Source organism: Bos mutus, chromosome 1, assembly GCF_027580195.1.
Source record: "Bos mutus isolate GX-2022 chromosome 1, NWIPB_WYAK_1.1, whole genome shotgun sequence".
Taxonomy (NCBI): domain Eukaryota; kingdom Metazoa; phylum Chordata; class Mammalia; order Artiodactyla; family Bovidae; genus Bos; species Bos mutus.
The window spans coordinates 44757933-44778593 of NC_091617.1; the positions used below are offsets into that span (position 1 = coordinate 44757933).

General features: G+C 38.9%; 1 protein-coding gene across 4 annotated transcripts in view; it reads right to left on the reverse strand.

The window, feature by feature from the left end:
• IMPG2 (interphotoreceptor matrix proteoglycan 2) overlaps positions 1 to 20661 on the reverse strand; it is an 87168-nt gene that overhangs the window by 8982 nt on the left and 57525 nt on the right. For 3 of the 4 annotated variants that reach the window (XM_070368706.1, XM_070368711.1, XM_070368704.1), the window contains exons 11-15: positions 18006 to 18309; positions 15686 to 16980; positions 14878 to 15097; positions 2631 to 2841; positions 948 to 1136 (exon numbers count right to left, since the gene is read on the reverse strand). In XM_070368706.1, coding sequence (XP_070224807.1) covers positions 948 to 1136; positions 2631 to 2841; positions 14878 to 15097; positions 15686 to 16980; positions 18006 to 18309 — 2219 coding nt within the window. Of the gene's footprint in view, positions 1 to 62; positions 415 to 947; positions 1137 to 2630; positions 2842 to 14877; positions 15098 to 15685; positions 16981 to 18005; positions 18310 to 20661 lie in introns of those variants that run through there. The other variant, XM_070368713.1, reaches the window with a different exon arrangement.

A 20661-nucleotide genomic window follows, 5' to 3' on the forward strand; every position in this document is an offset into this window, starting at 1 on the left:
GACGAACCTTTGTTGGCAAAGTAATGTCTCTGCTTTTGAATATGCTATCTAGGTTGGTCATAACTTTTCTTCCAAGGAGTAAGTGTCTTTTAATTTCATGGCTGAAGTCACCATCTGTAGTGATTTTGGAGCCCAGAAAAATAAAGTCTGACACTGTTTCCACTGTTTCCCCATCTATTTCCCATGAAGTGGTGGGACCGGATGCCATGATCTTCGTTTTCTGAATGTTGAGCTTTAAGCCAACTTTTTCACTCTCCACTTTCACTTTCATCAAGAGGCTTTTGAGTTCCTCTTCACTTTCTGCCATAAGGGTTGTGTCATCTGCATATCTGAGGTTATTGATATTTCTCCCGGCAATCTTGATTCCAGTTTGTGTTTCTTCCAGTCCAGCGTTTCTCATGATGTACTCTGCACCTAGATGTAAAGTCTGCCTAATTACCACTGGAGTGAGCCAAAGGGGAACAAACTAACAGATCTGGTCCTTACACGGGCCTCACCTTATCTCCATCACCCTTCCAACCCCTCCTGCACCACGCAACAGGCAGTCTGGCCCCACTCAAGGATGCCATTCTTCCGTTGTGCAGTGAGATTCATGCATGCCTCTCTGTTTGTTCCTTCAACTGGCTAGAAAGTTTTCCATCTACCTCCTGCAGCGAACATCTACTCTTCTGTCCAGTCAAATATCATAACCATCATTAAAGCATCTAAGCTGCCCTCCCCTAGGGAAAACAAATTACTCATCTAGGCATTCTAGCAGGTTGTTCAAACTGTTGCTTATGTTTGTTTCCAGACTGACACCCTCTGAGGACAGGGACCATGTCTCTTCTGAACTTTATAGCCCTCTCCCCTCCATTCAGACCCCTTCCAGTACTCAGGACACATAAAGTACAAAATGAATGAATAAAAGGAATATTTTATTCCATCAGAGAGCAACTGTTGTTATTTACCTGGAGGGTCTCTCTCTTTCCCTCCTAACATATTGAGCTTGAAGAGCCTTGATGATGAAGAAGACAACAGCAGAAGAAATGAGGACAAGTCCAATCATGGAGGCAATGGTGACGCCAATCACCAAGGGCTCAGACACAAACTCTTCGCAGTGCTCACCACGATACCACCAGTTCTCACCCACCCGGCACCTGAAACAAGAAGTGACCAAGCCCCAAATGAAATCACTCTGTTGAAAGTAACAACAGCAGAACCTTCAGTGGGACTGAGCACAGGTAGAGAGAGAAATGCTGACCACAGGAATCTTCAACAAAGAGGTGAGTAAGATTAAAGGCTGTGCATAATGCCTGGCACAGACTCAAGAGGTCCCCAGTGACTACTTGTAAAGACTGATAAAAGAATAACTAGACTTATAGAAAGTAGTCTAGTCAACTCTGTTGTTTATGGATAATGAAAAACAGGCCCGTTTTCAATAAAGGAAAAAATTGGAGTTAGATCACACAATTTGTCAACAACAGCTGGTCTAGAACCCAGGTCCCCAGACTCCTCACATCCTTCCACCACACTGCAGAGATCCTCCAAACTACAAGGCCACACACTATGTAAAAGCATCCTCAATTCCCAGAGCAGCAATCACTGCTCTATAAAATCAAATTTATTTTTTTGAAAATCAAGAGACTATTTTTCCTCTTAGTTTTATAGCCAAACTTTACATACAGAAAATCTGAATCATTTCCGCCTATTTCTTCTGCTTTTGACATTGATGCCAACACTTTCCCCTTTTGAAATTCACAGACTGTCCTCTTACTGAGGTCCCTCCCTGCTTGTTCTCAGCATCCTCTCCTTCACACCTTGTGACTTTGGTTGGATGTGGTAGGGAGGATGGTTGGTTCTGCTCTGTTTAAGTAGAGTGACCAGGGAAGTCTGCCTGAATCTGCTCATCTGTCTGGTATATTTTCTTTGACCCTACTTTAAAAAATAGAAATTAGATACTTAAACTATCACAACTTTAAATACTTGCTATTCTTTATTTTGGAATACTCATTTTGACCAAAAGCAGCCCAAAGCTGTTAAAAACATAATTCAAATAGAACAATAAAACTCCTCTGTTTCAGATACAGTACAAAGTGTTGATTATATATCAAAACACAATTTGAGCAGCAATCGCCTTGTTATCACCACTAAAAACCATTACACAAAGATCTCTAACTATTCTAAGTACTCTCCAGAAGACACTAGGCAATGTTTTTCTTACAGCTTTGTAGAACATAAGATAAAATAACCCATTGAACTGGGTATAATTCAGGCCTAATAACTGATTCAGTCTTCACATGTGAACTAGATGGCACCCATCTGGTAGCTCAGTTGGGAAAAAACCTGCCTGCAGTGCAGAAGACCTGGGTTCGATCCCTGGATCAGGAAGAAGAAGGAAATGGCAACCCACTCCAGTATTCTTGCCTGGAAGAACAAGAATCCCATGAAGAGAGAAGCCTGGAGGGCTACAGTCCATGGGGTCACAGGAATCGGACACGACTTAGCAGCTAAACCACCGCCACATCTATTACCTAGATATAACTTCTCTAATAAAAATTGTTGTGATCATCCTAACATCATAGGCACAGATCTCTTTCTTCAGAGGAAGTATCTCTAACCTTGTGAAGCCAAAATCTCTCCCTACGACATACCTACAAATGGCCCCATGTCCAGGCATGATGTCACACTTCCCATCATTCAAGCAGAAGTTGGGCTGTAGGTCACAGAGACTCTGACAGGGCAGATCTTCCACACTCAGGTACCCAGGGTAGCATCTGCACTCTGCCTCTCCACTCCAGGGATTGACCAAACACTCAGAAAATTCATTGCATGCTTGAAACTTGCAAGGGTTGGCTTGATCACCTAAAATACCAAACAAACCAAAGAATGGTATAAGGAAAGGCAAAACATAGGAATTGGGGTATAAGAAGCCCCTCCAATAAGGGTCTCCCATTCAAAGTACCATGGGACAATCCCCTTCCTGAATCACTGAAATATATCACCACCCACACCACAAAAAGTTTCCGATTCGCCCTTGACTGATGATAGCTTTTGTCAAATTTCTTTGAAATGCAGAGCCAAATTATAGGATCCAGTGACCTGGGCGAGCCTTGACCTGTTTTATATAAGAAGGATGTAGAAGATTTAAAATCTATGTATTATAGGTCTAAATTAAACAGTTTTCACGTACCATTCATTTCCACCAAGCCTATCCTGCTGTCGTGGTCCTCTACTCCGCACATCAGGCTGCATACCCTACTCCTACCCTCACCTCACTGAGAACATGGCATGGAGAGACAGAGTATAGAGAAGAACTGGTGGAAGCCTCAGGGATGAGTACAGCCACAAAAGAGCAGTCTAAGAACATTTGAGATTTGTGAAAGTTAATATCATGAAAACATATCAGCCCCACACCACCTCAACAGTATTTTGGCTTTAGTAATTCCAATTTCAATTCATGGGATGAGAGAAAGTAACATTTAAAAAAATTATTTAGGACAAAAACCAGTCAAAAATGATATAAAAACTGACCATAGATGGGCCTTCCATCCTATCATGGTAAAACTGCATGTTCTTCAGTGGTGAATGGCAATCTCTGAATTACAAAAAGGCAAATGGTAAAGAAGATACCACAAATAGAAGAAATTACTGGAAATGACCCATGAACTCATCTATATGAAAAAGCATAAGGTTTAGCTAGAAGATGAAGGGAAGGTTGAAAAACAAAAAGCATAGTCTCTCAGTTTCCAGGTAAATTAATGTTGCTTTGAGAATCAATAACTTCCTTGCTGCTGTGAAAATTCAAGACCTTTTGCATGAATCTGTGACCTTGGAATATGTAGATTCTCTGCAGCTAATCTTTCTTGGCCTTATGTAGGAATGAGAGGGGAGGTATTGGGTAGAATACTGTCCCCTAAAATTCATGCCCACCTAGAACCTCGGAATATGAGTTTGCTTGGAAATAGGGTCTTTACAAATGCAATCAAGTTAAGATGAGGTCATACTGGATTAGGTTACCCAAAGTCCAATACCTGGTGTCCTTATAAAAAGAGAGAAATCTGGACACAAGGACACAAACACACAGGAAAGAAGGCCATATAAAGACAGAAGTAGAGACCAGAGTGATGCATCTACAAGTCAAGGAATATCAAGGATTGCTGGCAAACACCAGAAGCTAGGAAGAGGCAAGATAGGCTTCTTTCTCAGAACTTTCAGAGGGGACATGGCTCTACCAACATCTTGATTTGCATTTCTAGCCTCGATAACTATGACAGAATAAAGTTCTGCTGTTAGAAGCCACCCAATTTGTAATCTTCTGTTACAGAAGTCCTAGGAAACTAATACAGAGGACCAAAAATAAAATGCTCATAGAACAAGAAGAGTATACAAATGTGCTAACAGATGGCAGTTTCCACAAGGGAACTACACAGCAGGATTCCACTGTGTATTTCCTAAGTCTTCACATCCTGGTCCTCATATTCACTTTGTGGCTTTGTAATCAGAAAATAATCTAATCCTGGCCTAGGCTGAAATCTGTCCCTGTGAGGGACAGAAGTGTATCTAGGGGGTGGTAAGGATAGTACTGAACATTTCATGCAGGGATGGGAACAATAAAAAACAGAAATGGTAAGGACCTAACAGAAGCAGAAGAGATTAAGAAGAGGTAGCAAGAATACACAGGAGAACTATACCAAAAAGGTCTTAACCAGATAACCACAATGGTGTGGTCACTCATCTAGAGTCGGACACACTGGAGTGTGAAGTCAAGTGAGCCTTAGGAAGCATTACTACAAAGCTAGTGGAGATGATGTAATTCCAGCTGAGCTTGAGCTATTTCAAATCCTAAAGGATGATGCTATTAAAGTAATGCACTCAATATGCCATCAAATTTGGAAAACTCAGCAGCAGTCACAGGACTGGAAAAGGTCCTTTTTCACTTCAATCCCAAAGAAGGGCAATGTCAAACAATGTTCAAACTACTATACAACTGCTCTCATTTCACAGGCTAGCAATGTTATGCTCAAAATCCTTCAAGCTAGGATTCAGCAGTACATGAAATGAGAACTTCCAGATGTTCAAGCTGGGTTTAGAAAAGGCAGAGGAACCAGAGATCAAATTACCAACATTTGTTGGATCATGCAGAAAGCAAAGGAGTGTCAGAAAAACATCTACTTCTGCTTCATTGATTATGCTAAAGCTTTTGACATTGTGGATCAGAACAAACTGGAAAATTTTTAAAGAAACAGGAGTACTAGACAACCTTACCTGTCTCCTGAGAAACCTGTATAACCTATATGCAGGTCAAGAAGCAACAGTTAGAACTGGACATGGAACAACAGACTGACTCAAAATTGGGAAAGGAGTACAACAAGGCTGTATATTGTTACCCTGTTTATTTAATTTATACGTAGAGCAATCACATGAAATGCCAGGCTGGATGAATCACAAGTTGGAATCAAGTTTGCCGGGAGAAATACCAACAACCTTAGATAAGCAGATAATACCACTAATGGCAGAAAGTGAAGAGGAACTGAAGAGTCTCTTGATGAGGGTGAAAGATGAGAGTGAAAAAGCTGTCCTAAAACTCAACATTAAAAAACTAAGATCATGGGATCTGATCCCATCACCTCATGGCAAATAGAAGCGGAAAAGTGGAAGCAGTGATAGATTTTATTTTCTTGGGCTCCAAAATCACTGCAGATGGTGACTATGACCATGAAATTAAAAGACACTTGCTCCATGAAAGGAAAGCTATGACAGACCTCGAGAGCATATTAAAAAGCATACATCACTTAGCCAACAAAGGTCCATATAGTCAAAGCTATGGTTTGTCCAGTTTTCATGTATGAATGTGAGGGTTGGACCATAAAGAAGGCTGAGCACCAAAGAACTGATGCTTTTGAATTGTAATACTGGTGGAGACTCTTGAGAGCCCTTTGGACTACATGATCAAACCAATCAATCCTAAAGAAAATCAACCCTAAATATTCACTGGAAGGACTGTTGCTGAAGCTCCAATACTTTGGCCACCTGATGTGAAGACTGGACTCACTGGAAAAGACCCTGATCCTAGGAAAGACTGAAGGCTAAAGGAGAAGGGGGTGGCAAAGGATGAGATGGTTAGATATCATCACCAATTCAATGGACATGAATTTGAGCAGACTCTGAGAGATAGTGGAGGACAGAGGAGCCTGATGTCCTACAGTCCATGGGGCCCAAAGAGTTGGACTCGACTTAGCAACTGAACAACAACAAAGGATGTTATTGCACAGTCCCCCCTTGTTGATGGAAGTTCAAGAATTTCTGAGATATTATATGTGAAAATAAATTAAGCAAGAGACAAGTCAATCTTATCTTTAGCCAATGTTGAGATAAAATAATATTTTAATCTGAAACGTTTTAGCTAAAAATGTATGTGTTAATAGGGAAAATTCTATTTAAAATTTCTAAAACTCTGTGACCACTCTGTGGGTGTAGGTGAGTACCTAGGGAAAGGAAAAATAGAATCCATAAGGGGAAAAAGATAAATGTTTCCCCCTTTTATTTCCAATCAAGGAGAGAGACTGAGACCAATATTTAAATCATGCAAATAAGAGATTGGCATTTTAAAGTCTCTTTCTAGTCTTTTGTGCAGATAAAAGGTAGATTTTCAGAATGGATAGCTCTCCATTTGGAAGAATATATAATGACTTTATGGGAAAACAGAGGGAGACTTGGAGCTATGCTTGAGATAGGAGACAGCGATCTAAACTGTAGAATGAATTACATTCTGGTTTTCCAGGGACAGGCGAAGAGAAGGATTGATGGGTCCCAGAAAATGGGAGTAGAGGAAATATGAAGAAGGTCTGATAAAATAACCAGAGGTGCCAGAGTAATGTAGCAGTTGACTCTGTCCTGGAGGAAAAATTGGCTGTTAAAAGACAACTTTGAAAGGGTGGCTGAAAAATTTTGGGATATTTATACCTAACGGTAATATTTTTTTAACCCATTTTCTGTACTATGACAAAAACTCCTCTATCACCCTCATATCATCAGTAAATATCTGATGGAATCAACTTCCCTGTGTTGAGGGTATTTTGGGAAAATAAAATATGGGACTGTGATCTGTGTTGGATTAACATAAAGAACAACCACAAGGGTCAAGACAAATGGTGAGATTGGAAATTCAATAGAAGAAAGTCAAAGCTGGAGAAAATTAAGAGATAGTTAGGAGGAGCCAAGATGGCGGAGGAGTAGGACGGGGAGAACACTTTCTCCCCCACAAATTCATCAAAAGAGCATTTAAACGTCAAGTAAATTCCACAAAACAACTTCTGAATGCCGGCAGAGGACATCAGGCACCCAGAAAAGCAACCCAACTCTTCGAAAGGAGAGAGAAGAAATACAGCTCCACCCACCAGAACACCGACACAAGCTTCCCTAACCAGGAAACCTTGACAAGCCACCTGTACAAACCCACACACAGTGAGGAAACGCCACAATAAAGAGAACTCCACAAACGGCCAGAATACAGAAAGGACACCCCAAACTCAGCAATTTAAACAAGATGAAGAGACAGAGGAATACTCAGCAGATAAAGGAACAGGATAAATGCCCACCAAACCAAACAAAAGAGGAAGAGATAGGAATCTACCTGATAAAGAATTCGAATAATGATAGTGAAATTGATCCAAAATCTTGAAACTAAAATGGAATCACAGATAAATAGCCTGGAGACAAGGATTGAGAAGATGCAAGAAAGGTTTAACAAGGACCTAGAAGAAATAAAAAAGAGTCAATATATAATGAATAATGCAATAAGTGAAATTAAAAACACTCTGGAGGCAACAAATAGTAGAATAACAGAGGCAGAAGACAGGATTAGTGAATTAGAAGATAGAATGGTAGAAATAAATGAATCAGAGAGGATAAAAGAAAAAGCGAATTAAAAGAAATGAGGACAATCTCAGAGACCTCCAGGACAATATTAAACGCTACAACATTGAATCATAGGGTTCCAGAAGAAGAAGACAAAAGAAAGACAATGAGAAAACACTTGAGGAGATAATAGTGGAAAACTTCCTAAAATGGGGAAGGAAATAATCACCCAAGTCCAAGAAACCCAGAGAGTCCCAAACAGGATAAACCCAAGGAAAAACACCCCAAGACACATATTAATCAAATTAACAAAGATCAAACACAAAGAACAAATATTAAAGCAGCAAGGGAAAAACAACAAATAACACACAAGGAATTCCCATAAGGATAACAGCTGATCTTTCAATAGAAACTCTTCAAGCCAGGAGGGAATGGCAAGACATACTTAAAATGATGAAAGAAAATAACCTACAGCCCAGATTATTGTACCCAGCAAGGATCTCATTCAAGTATGAAGGAGAAATCAAAAGCTTTTCAGACAAGCAAAAGCTGAGAGAATTCTGCACCACCAAACCAGCTCTCCAACAAATACTAAAGGATATTCTCTAGACAGGAAACACAAAAACGGTGTATAAACTCAACCCAAAACAATAAAGTAAATGGCAACGGGAACATACTTATCAGTAATTACCTTAAATGTAAATGGGTTGAATGCCCCAACCAAAAGACAAAGACTGGCTGAATGGATACAAAAACAAGACCCTACATATGTTGTCTACAAGAGACCCACCTCAAAACAGGGGACACATACAGACTGAAAGTGAAGGGCTGGAAAAAGATTTTCCATGCAAATAGGGACCAAAAGAAAACAGGAGTAGCAATACTCATATCAGATAAAATAGACTTTAAAACAAAGGCTGTGAAAAGAGACAAAGAAGGTCACTACATAATGATCAAAGGATCAATCCAAGAAGAAGATATAACAATTATAAATATATATGCACCCAACACCGAGCACCACAGTACGTAAGACAAATGCTAACAAGTATGAAAGGAGAAATTAACAATAACACAATAATAGTGGGAGACTTTAATACCCCACTTACACCTATGGATAGATCAACTAAACAGAAAATTAACAAGGAAACACAAACGTTAAACGATACAATAGACCAGTTAGACCTAATTGATATCTATAGGTCATTTCATCCCAAAACAATGAATTTCACCTTTTTCTCAAGCGCATGGAACCTTCTCCAGGATAGATCACATGCTGGGCCATAAAGCTAGCCTTGGTAAATTCAAAAAATAGAAATCATTCCAAGCATTTTTTCTGACCACAATGCAGTAAGATTAGATCTCAATTACAGGAGAAAAACTATTAAAAATTCCAACATATGGAGGCTGAACAACACGCTGCTGAATAACCAACAAATCACAGAAGAAATCAAAAAGAAATCAAAATTTGCATAGAAACGAATGAAAATGAAAACACAACAACCCAAAACCTGTGGGACACGGTAAAAGCAGTCCTAAGGGGAAAGTTCATAGCAATACAGGCACACCTCAAGAAACAAGAAAAAAGTCAAATAAATAACCTAACTCTACACCTAAAGCAACTAGAAAAGGAAGAAATGAAGAACCCCAGGGTTAGTAGAAGGAAAGAAATCTTAAAAATTAGAGCAGAAATAAATGCAAAAGAAACAAAAGAGACCATAGCAAAAATCAACAAAACCAAAAGCTGGTTCTTTGAAAGGATAAATAAAATTGACAAACCATTAGCCAGACTCATCAAGAAACAAAGGGAGAAAAATCAAATCAACAAAATTAGAAACGAAAATGGAGAGATCACAACAGACAACACAGAAATACAAAGGATCATAAGAGACTACTATCAACAATTATATGCCAATAAAATGGACAACGTGGAAGAAATGGACAAATTCTTAGAAAAGTACAACTTTCCAAAACTCGACCAGGAAGAAATAGAAAATCTTAACAGACCCATCACAAGCACGGAAATTGAAACTGTAATCAAAATCTTCCAGCAAACAAAAGCCCAGGTCCAGACGGCTTCACAGCTGAATTCTACCAAAAATTTAGAGAAGAGCTAACACCTATCCTGCTCAAACTCTTCCAGAAAATTGCAGAGGAAGGTAAACTTCCAAACTCATTCTATGAGGCCACCATCACCCTAATACCAAAACCTGACAAAGATCCCACAAAAAAAGAAAACTACAGGCCAATATCACTGATGAACATAGATGCAAAAATCCTTAACAAAATTCTAGCAATCAGAATCCAACAACACATTAAAAGATCATACACCATGATCAAGTGGGCTTTATCCCAGGGATGCAAGGATTCTTCAATATCCATAAATCAATCAATGTAATACACCACATTAACAAATTGAAAAATAAAAACCATATGATTATCTCAATAGATGCAGAGAAAGCCTTTGACAAAATTCAACATCCATTTATGATAAAAACTCTCCAGAAAGCAGGAATAGAAGGAACATACCTCAACATAATAAAAGCTATATATGACAAACCCACAGCAAACATTATCCTCAATGGTGAAAAACTGAAAGCATTTCCTCTAAAGTCAGGAACAAGACAAGGGTGCCCACTTTCACCATTACTATTCAACATAGTTTTTGGAAGTTTTGGCCACAGCAATCAGAGCAGAAAAAGAAATAAAAGGAATCCAAATTGGAAAAGAAGAAGTAAAACTCTCACTATTTGCAGATGACATGATCCTCTACATAGAAAACCCTAAAGAATCCACCAGAAAATTACTAGAAATAATCAATGACTACAGTAAAGTTGCAGGATATAAAATCAACACACAGAAATCCCTTGCATTCCTATACACTAATAATGAGAAAACAGAAAGAGAAATTAAGGAAACAATTCCATTCACCATTGCAATGGAAAGAATAAAATACTTAGGAATATATCTACCTAAAGAAACTAAAGACCTATATATAGAAAACTATAAAACACTGGTGAAAGAAATCAAAGAGGACACTAATAGATGGAGAAATATACCATGTTCATGGATTGGAAGAATCAATATAGTGAAAATGAGTATACTACCCAAAGCAATTTATAGATTCAACGCAATCCCTATCAAGCTACCAACAGTATTCTTCACAGAGCTAGAACAAATAATTTCACAATTTGTATGGAAATACAAAAAACCTCGAATAGCCAAAGCGATCTTGAGAAAGAAGAATGGAACTGGAGGAATCAACCTACCTGACTTCAGGCTCTACTACAAAGCCACAGTTATCAAGACAGTATGGTACTGGCACAAAGACAGAAATATTGATCAATGGAATAAAATAGAAAGCCCAGAGATAAATCCACGCACATATGGACACCTTATCTTGACAAAGGAGGCAAGAATATACAATGGATTAAAGACAATCTCTTTAACAAGTGGTGCTGGGAAATCTGGTCAACCACTTGTAAAAGAATGAAACTGGACCACTTTCTAACACCATACACAAAAATAAACTCAAAATGGATTAAAGATCTAAACGTAAGACCAGAAACTATAAAACTCCTAGAGGAGAACATAGGCAAAACACTCTCCGACATACATCACAGCAGGATCCTCTATGACCCACCTCCCAGAATATTGGAAATAAAAGCAAAAATAAACAAATGGGACCTAATTAACCTTAAAAGCTTCTGCACATCAAAGGAAACTATTAGCAAGGTGAAAAGACAGCCTTCAGAATGGGAGAAAATAATAGCAAATGAAGCAACCGACAAACAACTAATCTCAAAAATATACAAGCAACTCCTACAGCTCAACTCCAGAAAAATAAACGACCCAATCAAAAAATGGGCCAAAGAACTAAATAGACATTTCTCCAAAAAGACATACAGATGGCTAACAAACACATGAAAAGATGCTCAACATCACTCATTATCAGAGAAATGCAAATCAAAACCACTATGAGGTACCATTTCACACCAGTCAGAATGGCTGCGATCCAAAAGTCTACAAATAATAAATGCTGGAGAGGGTGTGGAGAAAAGGGACCCTTTTACACTGTTGGTGGGAATGCAAACTAGTACAGCCACTATGGAGAACAGTGTGGAGATTCCTTAAAAACTGGAAATAGAACTGCCTTATGATCCAGCAACCCCACTGCTGGGCATACACACTGAGGAAACCAGAAGGAAAGAGACACGTGTACCCCAATGTTCATCGCAGCACTGTTTATAATAGCCAAGACATGGAAGCAACCTAGATGTCCATCAGCAGATGAATGGATAAGAAAGCTGTGGTACATATACACAATGGAGTATTACTCAGCCATTAAAAAGAATACATTTGAATCAGTTCTAATGAGGTGGATGAAACTGGAGCCTATTATACAGAGTGAAGTAAGCCAGAAGGAAAAACATAAATACAGTATACTAACGCATATATATGGAATTTAGAAAGATGGTAACAATAACCCGTTATACGAGACAGCAAAAGAGACACTGATGTATAGAACAGTCTTATGGACTCTGTGGAGAGGGAGAGGGTGGGAAGATTTGGGAGAATGGCAATGAAACATGTAAAACATCATGTAGGAAACGAGTTGCCAGTCCAGGTTCGATGCATGATGCTGGATGCTTGGGGCTGGTGCACTGGGACGGCCCAGAGGGATGGTATGGGGAGGGAGGAGGGAGGAGGGTTCGGGATGGGGAACACATGTATACCTGTGGCGGATTCATTTTGATATTTGGCAAAACTAATACAATTATGTAAAGTTTAAAAATAAAATAAAATTAGAGAAAAAAAAAAAAAAAAAAGAGATAGTTAAATTCCCTGATAATTCCTAGAGATGTTAGGGCTTGGAGGGCCTAGGATGCAGGTTTTACACTGCACATGGTGAGGACGAATGCAAATTCATTTGAATATTAAGGGAAAAGGTGGCTCTATAAACCTTGATGACTTGGCATACATCTGACATGTGAGTTACATACAAAATTGAAGTAAATGTACTTATTTATATACTTCTCTTCAAAAAGAAGTGGGTAGACTTTTGCAAAAGGTTTATAAATCATCACTGCTTGCATTTACATGGCTAGTCAAATGCTTTTATATATGCTATTTGTTTAATCCTTAGAATAGCCCCATGAAATATTAGCCAAGTAATACTACCCCGTTTGCTATGTAAGGGAGTAAGGTTCAGAGATAAAACAGTTCATCTAGGATCACACAAATGATAAATGGCAGAGCAGAGGCAAGAAAGCAGGCCTTCCAAATTATAATTAATTGCTTCTTCCACTACACCACATGACCACATGGCAAAAAATGTGCAAATGTCCTTAAAGAACTCAAGTGGCAAGAGATGCGGATATAGGGGAATTAGCTAAATCATTTTCCTCACTTTCAATGAATAATGGTCCTTCATGGAGTTCAAAGGAAAGAATGTTTGCTTCTTTCCTGGTTAAAGAATAGGGCTGACTTCCAAACCAGTTTGAGAGTAAAGGGCACTGGAGAAATTCAAACCCAGACATTCCATCTTACTCCTACTCAAAACCACGCTCCTCTGGTATGCAGAAGGTAAAAAAGAAAAAAGTCTGAGCATCCACCAGTATTCTCTGCATCCAACTCTTTCCAATAAAAATAATGGTTTATTTCATTCATTCACAGTATTTTTGAGTACCTTCTATATGCAGAGGTTTTGGCTACAAAGTGGCTAATTAAACAGACAAAGTCTCTGTGTGGATAGTTCCACTGGGAAATATAGCTATTAAGCAACTATGTGCATAAATTAGCATGACTACAACAGTTATAAATTTTACAGAGGGAAAAGAACCAGTCTAGATTATGAATCAGTGAAAGTCTTGAGGAAGAGACATTTGAACAGAGGCATAAAGGGTAAGCAGAAGTCAGCCAAGAGGGGAAAGAGATTCAGGCAAAGACAGAGTGTGCAAAGGTTTCAAGACAAGAAAAGTTTTGGGAATCAAAGGAACCCAAAACAAGCTAGTCCGAGTAGAACACAGTGAGTAAAAAAGTTCGCTTCACTGGGTGATACTGGGGAAGAAGATAGGAACCAGGCCCGTGGTTACTGAACCGGGTAGCCACTGAAAGTATTTCAAGCAGGAAAGTGAAATAATCTGATCAATGCTCTAGAAAGAGTGCCCTGGGTGCTGTCTGGAAAACGAATGGAAGGGGATGGGAGAGAGGAAAAAAAGTGAGATAGTGGGGAGACTGGTCCAAATGAAAGATGATGATGGTCTGGCCTAAAGAAGGAGCAGTGAAGGCAGAGAAAAACACACAGATCTGAGATATCTAGAATCCAGAATCAATGTAAGTTTAGTGAGTGACTAAAAGTTAGAGGTGATGGAAACTGGGGTATCAGAGTGACTTTCTAGGTATCTGGCTTCAGTAGTGGAGTGGATATAATTTCCATTTAACAACAGAGACAAGCTGAGAGAAGTAGATTTAGTTGGAAGGTACGAAGAGATGGAAAACAAGGGCTCAGTCTTAGCTTCAGGGCTTAATCTAAGCTTGATATACATAGAATATATCCAAGTTGAGATCATCAACTATGTAGTTAGATACAGATTCTGGAGCTCAGAAAATAAGCATGATCTGCATATAAAAATGTAGAGAGTTACTGACATTTATATTAGACTTACAATAATGGAAATAGATAAAACAACACGGAAGAATAACACAGAAGGCGAGAGAGTTCACATCTAATGGGCTTCACAACATACAGAGGTAGCAAGAACACATTCAATGGATTAGTAAAAGAGAGAAAAAGATGGAGCAGGTAGAAAAGAGAATGGGAGCTAAGTAAAGATAGCATGTGGGACAATCCTTCTGAAAAGAGAATGATACTGACACCCTTGGAAGAGATAATTTACTAATTATCAAAATGCAGCAAATTTGCCTGACTTAGTCCTCTTCTACCTATAAGTATTGAACTTACCCAATTCAGTGTGGAAGAAAATACACACGAATAATAATTAGATTCCACTAAGAAACCATGATAGTATTCAATATCATTACCTGATTCCACATCAAGGGAGTATTTATCAATAGCCAAGTTCATGGTTTGGTAGGCAGTAGTGCAAAAGTCTTCCAGAATCACGTAGACAGCATTGGTGACGTTAGGAAGGACAGACCTGGTGAACTTCATTCGGCTATTCACCACAATACTGCCATTTCTGAAGTTCAGGATTTCTAAATTCTGGAATCCAGTGAGATTTGATTGGAGATAGGGAACCAGCTACAATACATGTAAAGTGGTCAGTTTATTGACAAAGTTTTACATTTTGTTCAATACACCAAAAACAAAGAAAGACAAACCTCTCCACTTTTCCAAACTGTATTCTGTTTACATTATTTAAATTGTTCATCAACAAAAGTATGAATTGTGAATTATTTGAGTCATGAGGTTATCAGAGTTATTTAGGAAACCCATGGAACTCACAGTTTTAGCCACCAGAGAGTTTATTCTCTGTTTCACTAAAGGATCGTGACAGTGAAAGTATTATAGGTACCTACAAAGCAATCTCACAATAAAATGTGAAAATAAATCTTAAACCTGTTTCAATCCTAGAAATTATGGAATAAAAAATCCAGTATCTAAGTTGTCATATCACTGTTATGCCACATTTGTGTTTTCCTTTTTTTGTATCCACCTGCCTCATTGTTTTCCTACCAACCCTAGGCTATTACACTATTTGGAGATGATAGGAAATGAAAGTCTACAGCAGACCACATTTTCCTTGGCTGAGATCTTATGTTGTGGGGAAAGAGGGGTGGTTCATACATGATTATTCACTAATGCCCGTATTTCACTTCTTATGCTTACCAGTTCTAAGAATCTTTGCTCCAGGGCTTTATACTCCAAAGAGTTTTTATTAAACAGATCTTCTGAAAACATCATGTTAGTCACTCTGAGGCTGAAGAAAACCACCACAGCTCCTACGGCTTGGGTATGACTCAGGTCATCACTTCTTGTGGGTTGAGCCACAACAGCCATCTCTGTGGAGTGGATATTTGTAGACATTTCCACATAACTACCAACCATGCCACTTTCCTCAGGGATTAGCTCAGGCTGATAGTAATCTGTGCCTATCTGGTCCAACTCTAATGAAATATCCTGTACACCCATAATGACTTCATCTTCCAGCAGGGTGGAACTTATGGTTGAAGGCAATTTGGTAGACTGTGTCATGGAAGCTTTCAACCAGAGCTTGTCAGTACTCTGTGGTGTACTTGCCAATGTGTCTCTGGACAGTTTCCCTAAGGGAGAAGTTCTTGCCCAAAAGACATCTGACTCTGGCACTGTGGTCCTCAAAGGCTGCACATCTGACTTTTCTATTGAAATCTTGCTGTCAAACCATTCATGGTTAAATGACTCTGTAGTCTGCTCCATATCCTCCTTTAGAAAGTGTTCTACTTGATCTGCTTTATCAATAGAAGCAGAGACTGCCACAAATGTCAGCAGAGGAGGTGATTTGGTAACTGAGTAATAATCAATGTCGGTTACCTCTGATGTGTGCTTGGGTAGAACTGGAGATGCAGATTGAGTTGTGGTCTCTGCAAAGAGGGACACAGTAGGTCCACCAAGGGGCTCATCTTCTGCAAAGTTTGTAGACCCATCAAAAGGCCCATATTCTGAATGCTCAGCACGTTGATCTGCAGAATCTATTTTGTCATCTATAACTGGTTTCACATCTATACCCTCAGTTAGCAAAAGTGAATCCTCAACTTCAAGCCATGACTTGGACAATGGTTCAGTGCTCTTCTCTAATGAAGTCTCACTCCATGGCCAAGTAATCAGGTCTATCTTTTGCCCAGACCCTGAACCCAAACCACTTTCAAACATGAACTCTTTTTCCATAGTTGTGTCTGGCATCCAAGAGCTCACTTCTAATTGGTCTTTGACTTTGGAGGCCAAAGAGTCCATGCCAAACGGTGTAGTTACTTCTTTAGCAAGAAGATCAAATGTGACAGAGGAGACTGGATATGGTGAGGATGGCAAAGATACCCCAGAGTCTTCCATGGATGGTGGTGTTTCTTTTGGCACAGGATAAGTAAATGGACTTGAAGGCAATGGATTAATAGAAAGAAAATCTTCTGACACTTCAACTTTCATTAATCCTAAAAATAGAGTTTTCCATTAATCAATCTACAAAGATGCCAAAATATATTCCCAGTCCTAATAAATACCTGTTTTTCCCCATTAGATCATGACAGACAGTTGCTGACTTTTACTTTGCCAAATCCAGCAAACAACAAGAAGGGATGATTATATTTTTGTGATGTGGTACAGTCACTCATGATTATAACCCCCTTCCCTGTGGATAACAAAACATCAGGTACTAAAATAACTCATCTTCAAACACTTTGGGTTTTTTTACCCCGTGAAAACAGAGAACTGCTGGTAGCCATATTGACAACAAAGACTGACTCTAGTAAAACCTTAGGAAGAAAATTCCCTAGAAATTGAATTCCCATTTTCTGGCTATGTTTATTATCTACCATTCTTCAGGTTCACCCAATGTTCAAAAAGCTGGGCTCATTATTTATATCTTTATTCATCTTCCTCTTTCACCTATACTCTAGCCCTGAGTCTCACTGATTTGTCCTCTCCTGCCACATCTAAACCATCTACTTGACTTCATTTCTTAATCTCTGCTACAGCTTCCCCAGTTCAGACTTTCCCCTTCTCAAGCCTAATGCAAGCTAAAAATCTCTATTGGCCCCAAATTAATCCTATTAAAAGATACTGGCATAATCTTTGAGGCTGTTTGTTTACTACTAAAATATTCAAGCAAGTAGAGTAGTTCTTAAATAGTAATATAATTTAATTATATATCCTTTAACAGAAGCTTCAAAATATCTATTAGGTGATAGTAATATAATTTAATTATATATCCTTTAACAGAAGCTTCAAAATATCTATTAGGTGATCTCACCCAAGATATTCATTTCTTATTATTTACCTATTTGGACTCTCCATTCCAACCCATTAAAGCCAATTGTTCCCTTTCTCACACAACTTTTCCAAGACATTTCCTCTCAGTGAATGTGGCCATGCTTTCTTCTAACCCTAGTCTCTTGCTCTCTTCAAAACCTCTGTCATCTAATGCAATAAATTGTGAAAAGTGATTAAAATTCCTTACCATCTTCTAATGAGTGAGACCCAGAAGTCCTTTCTTCAGAAGCCACAGGCAGGTCAGTCTGAAGCACTGCTGGGGTGACAGAATGAAGAGTCAAGCCGCTAACATCTAAAACCTCTGGGGAAGAACTGAGGCTCACCTTCGAGGGAAAGGCTAATTTGGGTGTAGACACTAAATCACCCAAAGGGCTTTCTGACCAGAGTTCCCTGCCAGTGGCTGAAGGAAGGCCAGAGCTGAAACCAAGTGGTGAAATACTGCTCGTGGTGGATTCATCTGCTGAGGGCCATTCAGCTTGAGGGGTATTATCCTGGAGGGGCAAAAAGAGGCTAAATCATATCATAGATAAAAGAAACACATACAAATAATTTCAAATAATCATCCATCCATCTACATTCCCAGATTTTACAGGGACAAAAGGCAATGTAATATTGTGAAAGGGATGGGGGATGGGCTCTAGAAGCAAACAGATCTATAATTAAATCCCAATTCAACCACTTACTAGTTGGAAAATCTAGAGAAAAATCAATCAAGGTATCACTTTAACCTCACCTAAAAAGTAGGAACAGATGACATATTATCTTTAAAAGATCCCAAACAAAATGAGTTTGTGGGATAAAACATTGTTTCTCTTGCTTTAGATGGTTCCTTTCCCTCTATCTTATTGGTGTGCTTTAAATACACAGAAGTTACTAATATCTTTACTTTGTTGTCAAAAACCTAAGCACGTTGCTCACAGCAGGAAAAACAATCGGTAATTTTATTCATCATTCTGAAAGGTATTAAAAATTAATTATAGGTCTTTTATTTTTATAAGAAATGCCACCAAGTGAAATGTGGTCTCTTACCTTGAATAAGTAGCCATATTTGCAAATTATAGCAATATCTGTGAATTATAGTACCACCTTTACTAACATAGTATTAATCGTATCTTAAAATTTAGCTTGTGGCTCAGGCAGTAACGTATTTGCATGCAATACAGGAGACCTGGGTTTGATCTGCATGCAATACAGGAGACCTGGGTTTGGAAGATCTCCTGGAGAAGGGAATGGCAATCTACTCCACTATTCTTGCTTGGAGAATCCCATGGACAGAGGAGCCTGGCAGACTACAACCCATGGGGTTGTAAAGAGTCAGACATGACTGAGCGACTAAGCACACACTCAGGAATAGAAAAGTGGACAGAAACACAATCCTTGAACACATTAATTATTTAATCTTGTGCAGATCAGTCTATGTAAAAAGGTTTAATGATGATTTTAATAGGTAAAATGGCCATGACATTGGATAAGAGTTTATATATTCTAATCTATATTGAATAACAAAACCCAAGAAGTGTCAAATGCATATAAGGAATTCATAAAATATTTCCTAGGTGAAAACTGAAAAAGAAAAATAGGAAAGATCAATAATTCTCTACTCTAAATAGCATTAAAATCTCATGCAGATTTTTTAAAGACACCAATGCCCAAGCCACACACCCCAGAGATCCTAACTTAACTGGTCTAAGAGTTGGGACCAAGACATGGTATTACACTCTTAAAGGTTCCTCAGTAAAGGATGGAGCCTCATCACATGCCCATTGTATTATACCCGCCTGGGTTTCTAAAATACTTCTTTAGTTGTTGAATCATTATATTTTCTCATTAACTGGAAACTTTAAGAAAATTTCCACAAGCATAAACCTGCCTGAAAACTAGAATTCATGGGATAGCTATGAACAAAATGAAGTCCATGGAAACTAATAACAAGAAACTCTGAACAGAATCCCTTCCACCTTCCTCCAGGAGATTCCTGCCAGAGGTGGTGAACTTTCACTGGCACATACGCTCAAGCCTAACATGCTTTTTAAACAAAAGCACACAATTTTAAGGTGGCTAACTATAGTTTAGTCTATGGCCATGAACTAACTCAACCTACTAAGCTATGGAGGGACTCAACTCAGTTACATCACCTAATGTCTTTTATGCTTTGTCTACACACTTTCTCTCGTCTCTCCATCAAGGGTCCACATGATGAAGCATTAGATAGCACACTCCCTCAATCACAAAGGAGGAAACAGGAGGCAAGAAATTACTGAGCATGTCCGAATTCATCCCTTCTTCTAGTGACAAATGCACAGTAGATCATTGGGTATACATAGAAATACTCTCAGTTTCATCTACTATTTCTAAACTAAAAGCACTAAGTCAAGTAACTAATTTTCTTTTGTGGAACTCAGTGACACCAACACTTCGTTCCCTGTTCAGACTCTTTTAATTAGGTCCTATTTTAAGTGAGCCATCCTGTTGGTTATTTTTATCTGTCACAACCCTATCCCCTTCTCTTCCCTGATAACTTCATCACCCCCGCTCCCTTACGAGCGGTCTTCTGTTTGAGTTTGCACGTTTAGAAGCGGAAGATCAAAAAACAGGAAGACTGAGAGGTTAGGGTATTTCTTTCCTCTAAGCCTCCATACTGTGTGTCCTGCAGTAGCTCTGTCCCTCTACAACTAAAGCTTCAGCTCTTACTGGGCTCTGGTCACTGCATTTCCTCCCCCTGCCCTAAAACTCAATGGATGGGAATGGCTTCTCACTGCTGTTAGTCTCAGCACACTTTGAGATTTCCTTTTTTCATTCCCTTAACCTCACACTACTATCCAGGGGGTTCTGCTACCACTGAA